Source organism: Saccopteryx leptura, chromosome 5, assembly GCF_036850995.1.
Source record: "Saccopteryx leptura isolate mSacLep1 chromosome 5, mSacLep1_pri_phased_curated, whole genome shotgun sequence".
Taxonomy (NCBI): Eukaryota; Metazoa; Chordata; class Mammalia; order Chiroptera; family Emballonuridae; genus Saccopteryx; species Saccopteryx leptura.
Window position 1 is genome coordinate 63,991,928 of NC_089507.1, and position 17,460 is coordinate 64,009,387.

General features: G+C 43.2%; 1 protein-coding gene across 1 annotated transcript in view; it reads right to left on the minus strand.

Annotated features, from left to right (window-relative positions):
- The window catches only part of SCD5 (stearoyl-CoA desaturase 5), a 182,027-nt gene that overhangs the window by 32,806 nt on the left and 131,761 nt on the right, over nucleotides 1–17,460 (minus strand). Inside the window, exon 3 of the mRNA XM_066385854.1 lies at nucleotides 17,127–17,332. Within this exon, the coding sequence (XP_066241951.1) occupies nucleotides 17,127–17,332 (206 nt within the window). The remainder of the gene's footprint in view (nucleotides 1–17,126; nucleotides 17,333–17,460) is intronic.

Sequence of the window (17,460 nt, forward strand, 5' to 3'; positions counted from 1 at the left end):
AATATAATTGCCATTATTATTAATGATTTCTTGCTAGCATGAGGGCAATTTGTATATCCCATTTTTGAAAAATGTTTTATCTTTTGATGCAAAAAATTGAACCAGTGCTTGTTTGATATCTTCTTCATTTTTGAATTTTTTGCCCTTCAAAAAATTTTGTAAGAACAAAATCAAGTGATAGTCGGAGGGTAGTAAGTCCAGGGAATATGGTGGATGCAACAGACATGCTTCTGTAGCATTTCTTCCTTGTTGAAATTCGTAAAAATTACAGTGGCGTAAATGAACTTTATCAGTAGCCGTGGGTACACTATCGCTTCACACATAAGACTAACATGAATCAACTTTGTTTTAGTTCATTTGCTACGTCAGTATATATACATTAAGTGATAAAAATAGAGAGGCACACATGCGCCAAATAAACATGTGCTTACATGTCAAAACTTGTGCTAGAAACGGACAGAACTTAGAACTTTCTGGTAGACCATATATATATATATATATATATATATACAATATATACCTATGATGAAGTTTATAAATTAGGCACAGTATGAAATTAACAGCAATATTTAATAATAAAATGGAACAATGATAACACTAAATTAAGGGTTACTTGAACATAAGCACTGTGTTAGCAGTGAATAATTCCAGTGAGTGCACAACAGTGTGCTCCAGGAAGGGTTCTTTTTCTTTTTTTATTGTTTATTTTACTGATTTTAGAGAGGGGGGGAGGGAGGGAAGGAGGGAGGGAGGGAGAGAGAGAGAGAGACAAGAACATCAATCTGTTCTTGTATGTGCCCTGACCAGGGATCGAACAAGCAAGCAACCTCTGAACTTCGGGACAACGGTCCAACCGAGTGACCTAGCCAGGGCAGGAAGGGGTATTTTTCAGTATGCATCCTTACGCAATTTACAAAGCCTCTTGTGATTGAGGGCTCTTCCTTGTCTCTGAACATACTTTCTATCGATAAAGAATAGAGACAATAGCCAAGAATGCTACTCAGATTAGTTCAGCAAGAATTTAGTTTTTCCAGCATTCCCATTTAAATGTGCCAATAACAAAAAACCTCGTCGTATCCCTCACTCTAATCATTCCATGATACATTCAATAGGATATATAACACGGTGAAGTGGGGACTGAGGAATTCAAACACATTATGTCAAATAAAAGCTCTCTGGTAGTGCTGACATGACAGCCTGCACATGACTAATCGAAGCAATCATTTTGGGGAATGGAACAGCTATAAACAAATTCCTTACTTAAGACAATATTTTCACTTCAGTTGTCAACTGACAAGGGGTCGGCCATCAGCAGTCTGCAGCAGCAAGAGAGAAACAGTACTCGAATTTCACAAATATGTATGAATCCCAGTTTTCCACTTAAAAAAAGGACTCAGCCTCATTCAAATCTTTACAAAAGACCTGCCACAAGGACATTAACTCACAAATCATTTGATGGCAAGAACTACATGTCAGGCCCTGGCCGGTTGGCTCAGCGGTAGAGCGTCGGCCTGGCGTGCGGGGGACCCGGGTTCGATTCCCGGCCAGGGCACACAGGAGAAGCGCCCATTTGCTTCTCCACCCCCCCCCCTTCCTCTCTGTCTCTCTCTTCCCCTCCCACGGCCGGGGCTCCATTGGAGCAAAGATGGCCCAGGCGCTGGGGATGGCTCCTCGGCCTCTGCCCCAGGTGCTAGAGTGGCTCTGGTCGCGGCAGAGCGACGCCCAGGAGGGGCAGAGTATCGCCCCCTGGTGGGCAGAGCGTCGCCCCTGGTGGGTGTGCCGGGTGGATCCCGGTCGGGCGCATGCGGGAGTCTGTCTGACTGTCTCTCCCCGTTTCCAGCTTCAGAAAAAAGAGGAAAAAAAAAAAAAAAAGAACTACATGTCAGACAGTATGTAAGGGGCCTGTTCTTAGTCTATTTCTTACTTTAAATATATGCCTTTGTGGTTTCAGATGCCTCTTGTTTGAGTATCTTCTCCTATATGACTCTCTTTCTAGCTTAGTAGTAGTTGGGTAAATCTAGAGAGTAGCTAGACTTGTAGCTGGAGAACCCTGCATGAAGCAAACCAGCACTAATATGACTAGTATTACTCATGAAGTAATACATCCCAGCTCAGAGCAGTGGCGAGAGTAGAACAACAAATACGTAACATGCTCCATATCTTAAAATGCCTGTTTATACGTCAGATTCATTTGTGACTGTTCTACCTTCCTGTTTTTCCATGCGTGGCAGGAGGATTCTGGGTAGGAAAGTGGACTTTGTCATCTCACTCTGTCAGATCTTTCTCTTCAACAAAAAAAGGAAGAGGGAGATGAAGAGAAAGTATCTATGACCTTGTCCCATGGTAGATTTATAGTGGGGACAATAACTATATGTCTCCTTTAAAAGAGAAATGGCCAAAAACATCTTAACACATGCTTTGTCTCCCTAGTAATCAAAGATTTGCAAATTCATTATGATAGTAAGTATCAAAAGCTGAGAGTTTTACATGTCATTTGACTCAGCAACTCTCAATTTAGCAAAAGTAAAGTATCATAGCTATGATCAAAGACTTATATGCATAAAGTTGTTTATCAGAGCATTGTTATAGTGATTTTTAAAAAGGAGTGAAAATCCTTCCATGTTCTCTAGGAATAATTATGGTACACCCTCACAGTGAAATATTAAGCAAGCATTAAAACTGGAAAGATTCCACAGGATTCTGTTAGGCAAAAACAGATTATAAAATACTATGCAAAAAAATAAATAAATAAAATAAAATACTACGCAGAGTTCTGCTTCTACTCAGAAAAGTCTTACAGACTTTTCTGTAGAAAGTCTTAAGAGAATGTTGTTTCCATCTGAACAATGAAAAAAGTCTGGGTAATATATAAAATAATAACTTTCCTTGAGCCCCTCAGAGAGTTAAAGTACAAGGCAACTAAATAAATTAATTTCCAAAGAGTAGTAAGCCCATCCACAAGCTTTTGGCAGAACACAAGAGAAAGGGGTGACCTCCATAAAAGTAGAAAGGAAGAAATCAGCTAAAAATGTAATAAATCCTTAAAAGCCAAGTGTTGGCTAGTGTGTCAATATGGAATAGCTTAGAACCTCAGACAAGGGAGTTCGCATGCACCCTCCAGTCCTCTTCTGCAGACCTCCGCGGAGTGTTTACAAGAAAGGTTAGAGACAAAGGGGAAGAGAGCCCCCTCCGCTGCACAGATGCAGCCGGTGACCAGCTGCTGCTGGGAGACAAGCAGAAAGGCTTGCCTTCTTCCCCAGAGCCTTCTCTTGAAAAGTAAAAGTCTTAAGCTGCTGGGGGGGGGGGGGGCGGGCGGGGAGGAAACCCTCTGGCCTTTAGGACCAGGCAAAAGTGCATTGCTGCCTGGAGAAGAACAGAAGTAAAACCTATTTGTCTCTGAGGGAGAGACAGGGAACTTTCATGCCTCCAGATGCAGGCAATGAACCTCTGCTTCTGAAAAAGAGGAGGGAGCCAAAGCCTGCTGCCCCCTAGCTTGTGTTCAGGGCCCTGCACTGCTCCACAGCAGAGGTCTCCTAAGGCAAAGGGGGTGGGGGTGAGACAAAGATGCTCAGAAAGCCTTAACCTCAAACTTCAGGCACTAAGACTGATACAGGACCAGGACAACAGAGAGACCCCCAAACCTCTACAACAAGCCATGTACTGAGAAACAAGCAATAGAAGTCACCTCTCACTAACCAACTTGGGATGAGGCAAAAACACAGAGAGCGATCTACTCTGTGGTGAAGGTGTACAGGGACAGCTGAAAGCTGAGGGTAAAGCAATAATACTTAGAAATCCCCTCTGGTACCTCAGATTCCACTCTAAGCACACAGTAACAGCAGCCATCCACTGAAGTCTGCGGTGCACTAACAGTAACCACAGCAACAACAATGCCCAAACCTACCTCACTCCTGATTCACTGTTCAACCTCTACCTTCTGCCATCCACACACATGCTAATGGTCTGAGAGAATAGGTAGGGATGCTCACTCTCAAGTATATTTACCTTAGTCTCTATATTCTTCCAGACATGTCCAGCATATAATTAAAAGTTATGAATCACATAATATTGCAAAGAAAAAACATTAACAAAAGATAAATTAATTATTAGAACTGGACTCAAATATAATCCAAATGCTGCAACTATCAGGGACTTTAAAATAACTGTAATTGATAAGTTAAAGGAATCTAGTGGAGGGTGGACAATGTGCACAAACAAATGGGAGATGACAGGAAAGAGGTAGAAAACATGAAAGTGTCAAATGCAAATGCTGTACATAAAACCAGTGTCAGAGATGAAGAATTCCTTTGATGTGTTCATCGGCAATGCAGACATAGCTGGGGAAAGAACTTGTGAACTTGAAGATATATCAATAGGACTTACTCGAACTAAAATGTAAAGAGAAAAAGCAGTGAATTAAACAGAACAGCATCTCCAAAGACTGTAGAACAATATCAAATGGTATAACATGTGTCATTAGAGTCCCAGAAGAAGAGTGAGAAAATAGAACAAAAAATAATTTGAGAAGCTAATGACCAAGAATTTTCCAAAATTAATGAAAGATCCAACAAGTCACAGATCCAAGAAGCCCAAACATTCTCAAGCCGAGTATTTACCATCCAACAAACAAAAAAGAAACCTGGAGACATCAGAGTCAAACTGCTGAAAACCAAAGATAAAGGAAAAAAATTCTTGGAGGCAGTGAGGAAAAACAAACATTACGTGCAGAGGAATAATGATAAGAATCACAGAACACCTCTCAGAAACTATACAAAGCATAAGACAAGGGATTGACTTCTTATAATAGTGAAAGAAAAATGCTGCCAAACTAGAATTGTATGTCAGTAAAAATATACCCTTTAAGAATGAAGACAAAATAAAGACCTTTAGACAAAGCTGAAAATTCATTGTCAATAGACCTGTACTACAAGAAATGCTTAAAGGTAGTTCTTCCATATCAAATGGAAATTAGGACCCCCCCCCACACACACACACAAAACAGGCTAGAAACTAAATATAAAGGTACATATTATATAATTTTTTTCTTATTTTAATCACTTTATCATAGTATATACTATATGAAAATGTGTTGGGTTTTTTTGTAAAAAGAAAGAGCATAATTCATTAAAAAAAAAAACACCTGAGAAGGCTATACAGCAAAATTTTAACTGACTTTTTTTCTAAGTGAAAGAATTGCAAATTATTTTATTTTACCTTTTATAAAGCTTATTTGCATTTTTAAAAATTTCTACAATGAATTTATATTACGTTTTGTACTGAAAATAGAATTTTATCCTTATGTTCTGTTTAAATATTTTTTAAAGATAATGTGCAGATTTCAAGGACTCTGAAGTTAGAGACATTTTTATGGGGTAATTGTTGGAAGAAATAATAACCAGAAAATGAATATTCTGTTATGAAAAGCTTTCTCTGCTTTTTTTGCCCTACTACATGGTAAAGAAGAGACCATGAAAAGGCAATAAGTACCCTTTTCTCTGATGCAAAAGTCAAGGGTGGTAGCTCTGACTTTTTAGAATAAATAAGGATTAAACAGAAACTTCTTGTAAAAGTTGTTGATGCTCTCTCTACTGGCTGAAGCCCGGAGCTCAAACCATATCCAGGACTGGAAGGGCTGTTTATTCCCAGGAAATATTAGGTCTACATGGTCTAGAAAGAGAACCAGGGATTGAGGATACATAAGTATTAGTGATAATGGTATCTACTTGTACCAAAATGTCTTTCATAAAATTTAACCTTGCTTTGACTTCTATATATTATTTAAATTTTATACTAAAACCAGCTAAGATTTTTATCTCAGCTTTGGTAATAAAGTAGTATTAATTCAGTGCAAAGATATGCTTTTGTTTCTTGACATGGTTACTCAAGGTCATGGGAGCCAGAATATTTAGATTCAAGTCCAAAATCCAGGTCCCACCATCTAAAAGACAGAGTTATTGAAAGGATCAGAGATAATGTGTATGAAGACATAATGTAAGTACATAGCAGGCAGTTCATAAATGACAGCTATTACTGGCTAACTAAAGTGTATCAAAGATACACGATGATGCCTTTATTGCCACCAACAATGAAGCAAAGACAACACCTTACAAACAGCAGTTCCAGAATCCATTGACACCTGTTGATCAGTATGTCTAATATGCTGTTGGTCAAATAAGTTTTTAAATATGATATATGTTTGCTCGCTTATAGTTTGCATTGGGTGTAGAGGACAGGCTGTAAGTAGGCCAGGTCGTTATAGCTTAAGGATTAGTTGTTGTTGTTTTTTTTAATTATTTTTATTTATTTATTCATTTTAGAAGGGAGAGAGGGGGGAGGAGGAGCAGGAAGCTTCAACTCCCATATGTGCCTTGACCGAGCAAGGCCAGGGTTTTGAACCGGCAACCTCAGCATTCCAGGTCGACACTTTATCCACTGCGCCACCACAGGTCAGGCAAGGCTTAGTTTTAAGACTAAGCTTTTCTGCCTGACCAGGTGGTGGCATAGTGGATAGAGCGTCGAACTGGGATGAGAGGACCCAGGTTCGAGACCCCGAGGTTGCCAGCTTGAGCGCGGACTCATCTGGCTTGAGCAAAAAGCTCACCAGCTTGGACCCAAGGTCGCTGGCTCCAGCAAGGGGTTACTCAGTCAGCTGAAGGCCCGCGGTCAAGGCACATATAAGAAAGCAATCAATGAACTAAGGTGTCGCAACGAAAAACTGATGATTGATGCTTCTCATCTCTCTCGTTCCTCTCTGTCTGTCCCTATCTATCCCTCTTTCTGACTCTGTGTCCCTGTAAAAAAAAAAGACTAAGCTTTTCCCCACACCCTTGACTGATTGCATGATGTGAGGGGGTGCACTCTCATGAGGAATCCCATTATGCCTCAGATAAGTGACTTTGTATCAGAGACTTCATTATTTGTATATTGGATTAAAGGTTTTGATTTCTACACTATAAAATGGGGCAGACCGGGAGCTTGCTCTCTTTTGGTTCCTGAGATTAGCATTACAGAGGAGAGCAGAGAAAGGCCACGTGGAGGAGAGGAGAAGCAGCCAAGATGGCAGAGTGCTGGAGGAGAAGTCAGTTTGTGCGGAGTTTGTGCAGAGAGAAGGAGATGGGGAACAGAGGTGAGTAAGTCTGGTGAGCTAGAAACCTTTGATTCTAGAAAACTCAGATAAGTCAGTAGCTTTGTGAGCACTGAATGAGTGGGTTTTGGATCCCAGTGTGTGTATTTTACTTGCCTGCTGGGTGCAAGCTAGGATTAAATGTAATGGCCCACCAGTTCTTGGCTCCATTGTTTCGTTACCTTCTGTCCGAATCCTATGCGAACCTGCATGGGCCAGGGGGCTGTGATGGTGGCCACAGCAACTGGCTTTACATATGCTAATGAGTGAAGTATTCAGGTTTCAGACATGTGGAGAAAGAAGAACAACTGCTAATGCAATTGGTGTATTTACACACACACACACACACACACACACACACACACACACACACACACGTGCATGCAAGTTCTCCCAAAATCCTACTAGGAAAAGTACCTTTTACAGAGGCAAACATGACATTTTGACTTGGAAATTTTTAAAGTCAAAACAAGCTCTTAAATTTTGTGCTGTAATGGTTTCTCCCCTGCCCAGATTTTTAACCACTAAAATGGGGAAATTTAGGTGTTGATGCTGCAACCTCAGTATTGAATCATCGCTGTCCTGTATTCCAGGGTATAATTCAGCTGTTTGGCCAGAGCAGTCAGAGCCTGTATAGAAAGGCCAAAGGTTTCATAAGAGCAGTTAAAGGGTGTTTTACCTCTTACATTGACCATTAACAAAAAGGGTCTAATTAAACATAGTTCATACCTCTTTAGTTGATATTTTTAATTTCTTTTTTAAAAGACTTTTTTATTTATTGATTTTAGAGAGAGGGAAGAGAAAGAGAAGGGGGGGAGGAAGGAGATGGAAGTATCAGCTCATAGTAGTTGCTTCTCGTATGTGCCTTAATTGGGCAAGTCTGGGGTTTTTGAACTAGTGACCTCAGGCATCTTCAGTTGATCTTTATCATGTCCTTGGGACTTAACAGATACAGATTTAATCTCTGACATGGGGAAGTTATTCAAAGGTATTTCAGTCTTGAAATTTTCATGCAGCCAGGATAAGATGCAACAGTTTGAGGTGAGGACAGAGTGTGGGCACAAGCTATTAGCCAAAGGTAGATTGACCCTCAAAAATGGAACAGAGGATTCAAGGAGAAGGAATATTTGCATGTACAAGGAACACATGAAAAGAGTAAATCAGAGCAAGAGGATGAGTGAAGTGAGGGAAAAATACAAGAAGACAAAACCCTCATCTCCCTGCCAAAAAAAAGAAAAGAGTTTGCCTCAGCAATAGGTTAAATGACTTTTGTTTCGCTCTAATAAAGCTAGGCGAGAGGAAGGGCATCTTGGCACTGAGAACACGGTCTGAGAGATGAAGGAAAACGTCTCTGCCTATGCAGAGCGGGGCACAAAAGGAGGAACAAAGCCCACTGGCAGGTGAAAAGACAAAAAGACTGTGGGGATAGAAGAGGCAAATAGACAAGAGGGAGTGAACCAAAAACAGATCTGTGAGACAGGGACTGAGAGAGGAGAGGTGGACTGAGGAGCAGCAAAAGCAGGGGGCAGAGGCGGGTGGGGCTTCCCCCCTCACATTCCCAATCCCATCTCGGGGAGCTCCAGAAAGAGCAGTCACCTCCAGCATCTGCTTCTGCCATTCACTGTCCAATCTCCAGCGCCCAGAACAATGCCTGGTATATTATGAGCGCTCAGAACACAGGTGGTGAATGAAAAGTGGCACATGCAAACCCTGGCCCAGTAGCTCTGTTGTTTGGAGCATCAACCTGACATGCCAAGGTTGTGAGTTTGATCCCCTGTCAAGGCACATACAAGAATCAACCAATGAATGCATACATGAGTGGAACAACAAATCAATGTTTCTCTCTAAAATTTAAAAATTAGAAAAGAATAAAAGTGACACATGCAGGAAAGAGAAGGAAGCTGAACCCCCTGAGAAATGCCATGTGCTTCATGGCTTCCATTAGCTCAGAGATGAGTGGGTGAAAAGGATATCAAAGATATGGGCTCTGCTTACAGCATGGCCGAGTGCCCCTCGCTTTGGTATCAGTTTGGTTTTGCTGTTGCAGGACTAGCAAGGGTCCAAGTGGAACCAGCAGTGGTTAGACCAAGGATCCTGCCTTCATGTCTGTTCTCAAACCTTTTTTTTGTTTGTTTGTTTTGTTTTGTTTTTTGTTTAAACTTTGTGTCGAGGGCTGACTTTCAGTAGATCGCAGCGAGGGAGCTGCTCTGCTACATACGAAACCCCGACCCCGAAGCAGGTCGTCTACGAATTGTTTAGCACCAGGTTCCCCACGAACGTGCGTTGCATGACAGGCGAGGGGGCGGCCCCCTTTCCGGCCGCGCCCGTTTCCCAGGAGGAGGGGCTCTCCGCACCAGACCCCGGTCCCGACACGTGACGGGGCGCACGTGGCGGCCCGCTGGTGGGGAAGGCGGGGGACCGGCTATCCAAGGCCAACCGAGGCCCGCGGCGCTGCCATATCGTCCCACCTGGGCAAGATTCTGACTTAGAGGCGTTCAGTCATAATCACACAGATGGTAGCTTCACCCCATTGGCTCCTCAGCCAAGCACTGTCCTCAAATCTTATGATGTTGGACATGTTTAGATATTTGAATGTCTCATCCAAAGTTTCTTCTTTGGAAATTATTTCTATGGGTTTCCTACAAAATATAACTAGTTCACAAGGGCTATAATGGGCTTGGCCATTCAAAGTCACCAATATGTAGACAAAAATTGTTCCATTAACTTAGCAACATGTTTGGTAGGGCCCCAAGGAAAATGGACTCAAAACATAGAGACTCCCAAGAGCCCAAGAGAAAAGACATCAAAGAGGTTTGGTCAAGGGAGATGGAGTCAGGCTGGTTGGAATCCCCAGTGACTCATCCTACTTCCTAGGGGATCTCCCACGTGGAAGACAAAGCCAGGGGTAGTGTGTGGAGAAATGAAGATGAGTCAGTTGTGAACGTGTCTAACTGCTTGGCTCTGGCTCTACGATGGTCACCAACAGAGAAATACACCTAGGGCTTAGACACACAGGAATGACATAAAGTCATAAAAAGAAAGGTGTAAAGCCAGGAGCCGCCATCGTGGCCATTCACATGCAGGTTCGCATTGGATTCGGACAGTCGGTAAAGAAACCATGGAGCCAAAAACTGGTGGGCCATAGCCTTTAATCCTAGCTTGCACCCGGCGGGCAAGTAAAAATACACACTGGGCTCCAAAACCCAGTCACATTCAGTGCTCACAAAGCCACTGACTTATCCGAGTTTCCTAGAATCAAAGATTTCTAGCTCACCAGCCTTATTCTCCTCAGTTCCCCACCTCCTTCCTTATCCCAGATACAAACTCTACACAAACTGGCATCTCACTCAGCACTCCGCCATCTTGGCTGCTTCTCCTGGCCTCCTCCACGTGGCCTGTCCCTATTTTATAGTGTAGAAATCCAAACACTTAATCCAATATACAAAATAGGGAAGTCTCTAATACAAAGTCACTTTCTGAGGCATGATTGGATTGTACCACCCCACATCAAAAAGGGTAGGAAAGGCTTAATCCCAAAACCAAGCCCCAGGCTACTAGGATTCTGCCTGTCTTTAGCCCACCCCAACACACATTAATATCACCTGGGCGACGGCCTCCTCATGTTATCTTTAACAAAGTGAGCATAATACATTTTATCTGCCCAACAAAAGGTATCACTGAGAAATGTCATGATCATTCTTAAAAAAAAAAAGACTAATGATAATGGGCAAGGGGACAAATCGAAATGAAACAGGCCTCAAAAAGATCTAGCCATTTAAGTGCCTTCCTGGAATGGCAAGATTTATACATTTTCATCTCTTCCCAGAGGCACCAAAACAGAAGCATTTCACCTTTCTGAATAATTCCACACATTTTCTTTTAGTTTATCCCATCACCATAGTGAAGAAGCAAAGATCTTATTTTCATGCGTCTGCACTAGACTAAACTAGCATTCCCCTCAAAAACTTCAAAAATTCACATGGCAGTGTTTGCATGCTTCTTCAAAGGAATTTCTTATCTCGGACGGAAATCAATGGGATAAGCAAAGCATTAGGAGAACAGTCTCTGAATCTTATCTCCTATCATCTCAGAGAGAGGATCTGAGATTCCAGTTTCTGCTTACTAAAGGGAGGCAGAGAAGCTGCTCACTTGCTTCACAAAAATGTGCTAAGCCTGAGAAACATGGGATGGCCAATCACTTTGCTAAAGCAGAACAGTTAAGGAACTATGACAGAAACTGCTAATTGCTAATTCATATATGTTCCATAGAATCGAAACCAGGATTTTACTCAAGGGCGCAATGTATTTCTCAAGAGACTACACTTGTCAGTTTCCTCTGAATGTAGACAAGGTCAAGGGGTAAGATAAAGGGTAAGTGGATAGACTAAGTGCCTTCTGGCAAAGCTCCTTAGGGGTGACTGACTCAACTGAGTGGTCTCATCCCACCCCCACCCCACCGTCCTTCTGGTTGGAACAATAGTAGTCATCTTGAACAAGAAAATGAAAGAATGAAAGCTACAAGCTAAAGATGGTAGAGCAGTGTTGGGCAGATAAAATATATCAATATTATGCTCACTTTGTTAAAGATGGCACTACCTGCATAGAAGCCCGTTGCCCAGGTGATATTAATGTGTGTTGGGGGCGGGCTGTGGGCAGGCAGGCCTGGGGCTTGGTTTAGGACTAAGCCTTTCCCACCCTTTTTGATGTGGGGTGGTATAATCCCATCATGCCTCAGATAAGTGACTTTGTATTAGAGACTTCCCTATTTTTTTTTATACTTTTTTTTTTTTTTTTTTTTTTTTTTTACAGAGGCAGAGATAGACAGGGACAGACAGACAGGAATGGAGAGAGATGAGAAGCATCAATCATCAGTTTCTCGTTGCGCGTTGCGACTTCTTAGTTGTTCATTGATTGCTTTCTCACATGTGCCTTGACCGTGGGCCTTCAGCAGATCGAGTAACCCCCTGCTGGAGCCAGCTACCTTGGGTTCAAGCTGGTGAGCTCTTTGCTCAAGCCAGATGAGCCCACGCTCAAGCTGGCGACCTCGGGGTCTCGAACCTGGGTCCTTCCGCATCCCAGTCCGACGCTCTATCCACTGCGCCACCACCTGGTCAGGCTAGACTTCCCTATTTTTGTATATTGAATTAAAGGTTTTGATTTCTGCACTTTAAAGTGGGGCAGACCAGGAGCTTGTTCTCTCTAGGTTCCTGAGATTAGCATTAGAGGAGAGAGCAGAGAGGAGAGCAGAAAGAGGCCACGTGGAGGAGGCCAGGAGAAGCAGCCAAGATGGTGGAGTGCTGAGTGAGAAGCGAGTTTGTGCAGAGTTTGTGCAGGGAGAAGGAAGGAGATGGGGAACAGAGGTGAATAAGTCTGGTGAGCTAGAAACCTTTGATTCTAGGAAACTCAGATAAGTCAGTAGCTTTGTGAGTACTGAATGAGTGGGTTTTGGATCCCAGTGTGTGTTTTTACTTGCCTGCTGGGTGCCAGCTAGGATTAAAGATGATGGCCCACCAGTTCTTGGCTCCATTGTTTCATTACCGTCTGTATGAATCTAATGCGAACCTGCATGGGCCGGGCTGCTGTGATAGTGGCCGTGGATACTGGCTTTACAAACAGAAACACAAAAGAATACTGTCCTCTACTGGCCAAGTGCTGCTGCTACATGTTGTATCACCACAATTATTTTATATTGGAGACAAACTTCCATCTTGTTTAAGCCAAATGCAATTCCTAGCAGATAGACCCCCTGTCAACCTTCTGAGTGGCTGCCTTCTAGGCTCATTCCCAATACTGGCAGGGCCCAGGCCACAGGCAGAGGTGGAAACCCCTAGTCTGTGCCCCTCTACTCTTCCTGCCCCGGGTTCTGTTTGCTCTGTATGGACATCTGAGCTCACACTTCTAAGCTCATGGCCAGGCGAACACAGCTCCTTGGCCACGCTTCAGGCCTAGGGTACACACGTTTTTGGTCAGGAGGAAAAGCTGGGAAGAGGCCAGGGTAGGATCTGGTAGTGGGCTCAAAGTGATCTGGGCAGGGAGTTCCAGGATCCTGGGAAGCCAAGGCATTGGTCTAGAAGTGGGAGAAAGTTCCAGGTAGCATGTCCCTTTCACCTGTGATCTCCTTACCCTGTGAAGAGAAGCGTGGCTCTTGAAGGCACAGAACTTGGGGCAGGGGTCTGAGTTACCAGGATCTCAATGTGATATCACTGGCTTCTCTCCTTCTCATCTCCTAATCCCTGTCTTTTTGTTATTCACAATTACAGTAGAACAAAACTTGAGTAGTCCCATTAACTATCTGTTATAGGAGCCTCAGTAAAATGATCTTTTGAAGGAAAAGTCTGGAGCTATAGCCTTGAACTGTGTTGTTTTCCTTTTATCCTTAATGCCACTCTCTTTTCTCTTTATGAGACTGTATAACGAAAAGTTGGTCAAGCCTGGCTCTCTGGCAAGCTTGTTGTCTTTGGTGAGTTGTCATTAGGATGGCTAAGCACAAGTTTATCACTCAACTGCAATAGTAGTACTAGTGTACTGAATGAAGGAGGAGTCTCTAAATCCTTGGTCTCTGTCATTTATATATTTGCTTATTTGAGGAAACTATCCAAGTGGCATTTAGCTGGATCTCTTGGCACAAACATGCACCAGGGAGGGCAGCGGAATGAGCTGCAAACCCTGGCTACAGAGACTGTTGCCCTTGGAGAACCATATGGGAGTAGGTGGGAACTCTAAAGGTGTGACACTGAAATGACCCAGGTCTGGGCCCCAAACGAGCTGGGCACCTTTCTCTGTTACTTAGGAAGCCCCCAACTCAGCCCAGGGTTAGCAAAGACTGAGACCACTGATAATGGGATCCAGCCTCCAGCTCGTACTCCTAAGCACAAGGACTCATTCCTAGAGGAATCTGTCTCCTCCACATGGCCTGTTGGGCAGGAGCAGTAAACCTGGCTTCACAAACATGAAAATACCCAAACCACTGCACTCTCTCTGTGAATCTTGGAAGCCCTTTTCCTTTAGTTCAGTGATTCTCAGCTTTATTTTGGATTATGAATCTCTTATGTTTTCTAGGCTGGATAATTACCAAAGGACACGAGTGCTCAACCACACTTCAGAGAACTGGTGTGGTCCCTTTCAAACAGCAAGATATAGTTAAAAAAACAACAACCATTGAGTAAATAATCTTACTACAGACTGAATATTAATGTCCCTCCTAAATTCAAATGTTGACATCTAATCCCTAATGCAATGGTATTAAGAGGCGGGGCCATGAGAGGGTGATTAGATCATGAGGGTAGAGCCATCATGAATGGGATTAATGCCTTTATAAAAGAGAACCCAGGGAAGCAGTGAGAATATAAAGAGAGACCCCTGAGGCCCTGAGAGCTCTCTTGTCCCTTTTGTCAGGTGAGGACAATGAGAACCAATGGACCAGGGAGAGAGCTCTTACCAGACACCAAATCTAATGACACCTTGATCTTGGACTTCCCAGCCTCCAGACATGTGAGAATAAATGTTTGTTGTCTAAGCCACCTGGTGTATGGCATTTCTGTTATGGCAGCCCAAAGAGATTAAGACAGTACTAATATCCCCCACTTTCTATCTCCATTTTGCTTATTATTCTCCCATAGGAAAAATGATTTGTAAGGTTCCTCCTAGCTCTACAGTTCAATGGCTCCTTATAGAGTTCTATGAAATGAAAGACACATTAAACATCCTTTTCCCCATCTTCATCTAACTTCTTCTTATCGTTCTAGTCTTGGCTTAGAAGCTAGTTCATTCCATCGGCCTTCTGTCACCCTCCCCAGCCTGCAGAGTGAGCTAGAAAACTCTGCTCTTGTTCCCATGCTGCTCTGGACTACCCTATTCAAAGCTGCATCCTCAGCACCTACCAGGAGCTCAATGACACACATGAAATGATGATATGAGTAGATGGTTTCTGATAGCTACCGCCCCCCCTTTGGTCACTGGACTGGTGATGAAAGATGTTCTCAGATAACTATCCAGGGAACATGTTGAAATAGTCTTTGTTCTTCTGCTTGCATTTAGAAATAGTCTTTGGACATATGTACCATGAGTACACACCTAATGAATAAGATTACAGCACCACAATTTTTCAGGGAAAGGATGGAAAAAAAGATCTTCCATTTTTATGGTCAGAGAAACCCAGACTATTATACTCAGCTCAGTTCTCATGAATAAAATAGAAGATCCTTTGCCATCTCTTCTGAGCTCTTCAAATTAATCTAAGGTCTGATTGTCCCAAGGCATTACTAATTTTATAACAACATCATTTATATCACAAAATTGGAAATGACATACATATCCAGTCAAAGAGTGATGGTTAAATAAACTATGACACTCAACCAGTGAATGCACATAGCCTACAGTATAATCTAAATTTAAGAGGTGAGACATAAATTACATATGCAGTGTGACTACCATCATGTAAAATATATCAGACATACGCTTGAAATATAGAAAGGCATACTACAGAGTATTAATAATGGCTGTGTTCGTGTGTTAGGACTGTGGATGATTCTCTTTCTTTATATGTTTCTGAATTTTGCAGATTTTCTCACGGTGGAAAGTCAAAATTAATGACATATTTAACTGTTAACTAAAAACATCTTGCTATTTTTTTGCTATAAAAGTTTTGGCTATTGATACTGGGTGTGTCCACTTGAAGGAGCAGAGAGAAGACCGTATGGTGCAATCCATCAAAACAAGGGATGGCAACACATGGCTTCTTCTGGAATAGCAAATGCCTGTGTAATAATCCTCACAGACCTCAGTTCTTACCATGTACCAGGCATTTCCCATGAATTTGTTTTCATTATGTCCTCATAAACACTGTCGGAGATAAGAACTAGAGGTGTTCCTGCCGTTTTATAGCTGAAACTGAGCCTCAGACTGGTCAGTTCTTTACAAGAACAAGGAGGAGCCATGGAGCTTGATCTTGGGCAGTCTGTCTCCAGGGCCCGCCATTTTCTCGCTATGCTGTGCTGCCCCCTCCTAGGCAGAAGCAGGGGCTAAGGGAAAATCAAGCATTTTCCAAGCCACACTTCCTTTCAGGCAAGGCTCTCTTGTGTCAGACAAAGGCACAGCATCCATTTCCATTTTTAGGAGATTCTATTCAGACATGTCCTCAAATGACTCCTGCTTGTCAGTGGACATAGTCTCTAGTAGCCATATTATCTCAAGGCTCTAACCAGAGGGTGATCCATAAATTGTCCCTCTTTGGGACAATATGCTCAGCTTTGAATGTAAAACATGAATCCACTGCTTTGGGGCAACAAGCCCATTTATAAATGCTTTCATGGTGGCCAACTTCGCAGACCCCGACCAAATGGGTACAGTCCTTGCTGGCTTCCTTATGAAAAGGTGAATAATGGCTGCCCTCTACGTGCCAACACAGTTATAGGCAGTCTTTCTCCAGGTGCTTGTCGAACCGGTTCACGCTGCAAATGACTGAACATGCCCCACTGACACCATTAGTACGCACGGCACTTTGAGGTTCTCCATTACACAGCCACCTTTTCTCTGCACAGAAACCTACTGGAGTGACATTTGTAGAAGCGAGGGAGGGAGACTTTACTACAAAAGAATTCCAGGAGGACAGAGCGGGATATCTGGAGAGAGTCCAGTCCTGTGGGAGTCCAGCGTGCCACTGAATCGCAACGTCTTCCCACCCGCCCTGCCACCTTGGGGAAATGAGTGGGGGCGTGGGGAACTACAGAAACAAATTCCACGGAATGAGCCAAGCAGACCCGTCTGAAGGAAATGACAGAGGGCTTAAAGGAAACCCATTTCAAATGAAAATTAGAAACAAATGTGTTCGCAGGGAAAACTTCCTGAGCAAAAGGAAACAAGTAAACAGAAATGCTAACGAGAAGACGGAAACATCAGAGAAAGTGCCCTGAGGATCACTACTTGGAGATACCATTGCATCCTTTGTGCTCTGCCTCTCGGTCCTGTTCCCCCAGGGACAGCTCTGTGGTGTTCATTCACTTACTTTCTCTGGAACCGGACCACAGGATCGGCCAGCAGGTCAGTGACGTCAAGCTTTCTGCCCTTCTCAATGACATCCTGGTGCTTCCGGACAAACAGCCACCCGATGTGGGAGAAGAAGAAGCCCCGGCGGGCGTTGTGGGGGTCGGCGTCGGTCTCCGAGTACTTGTGGTGGACTCGGTGGTCCCGGGACCACTCGAAGATGTCGTTCTGCAGAGAGAATGCGGACCCTAAGTAGAGATAAAGCACTCTGGCACTTTATCTGAAAGCATCTCTACCTCGCCCTGACCCACCCCACCCCTCACCATCTGCACCATCGACGTCCACTTTGCTCCCAT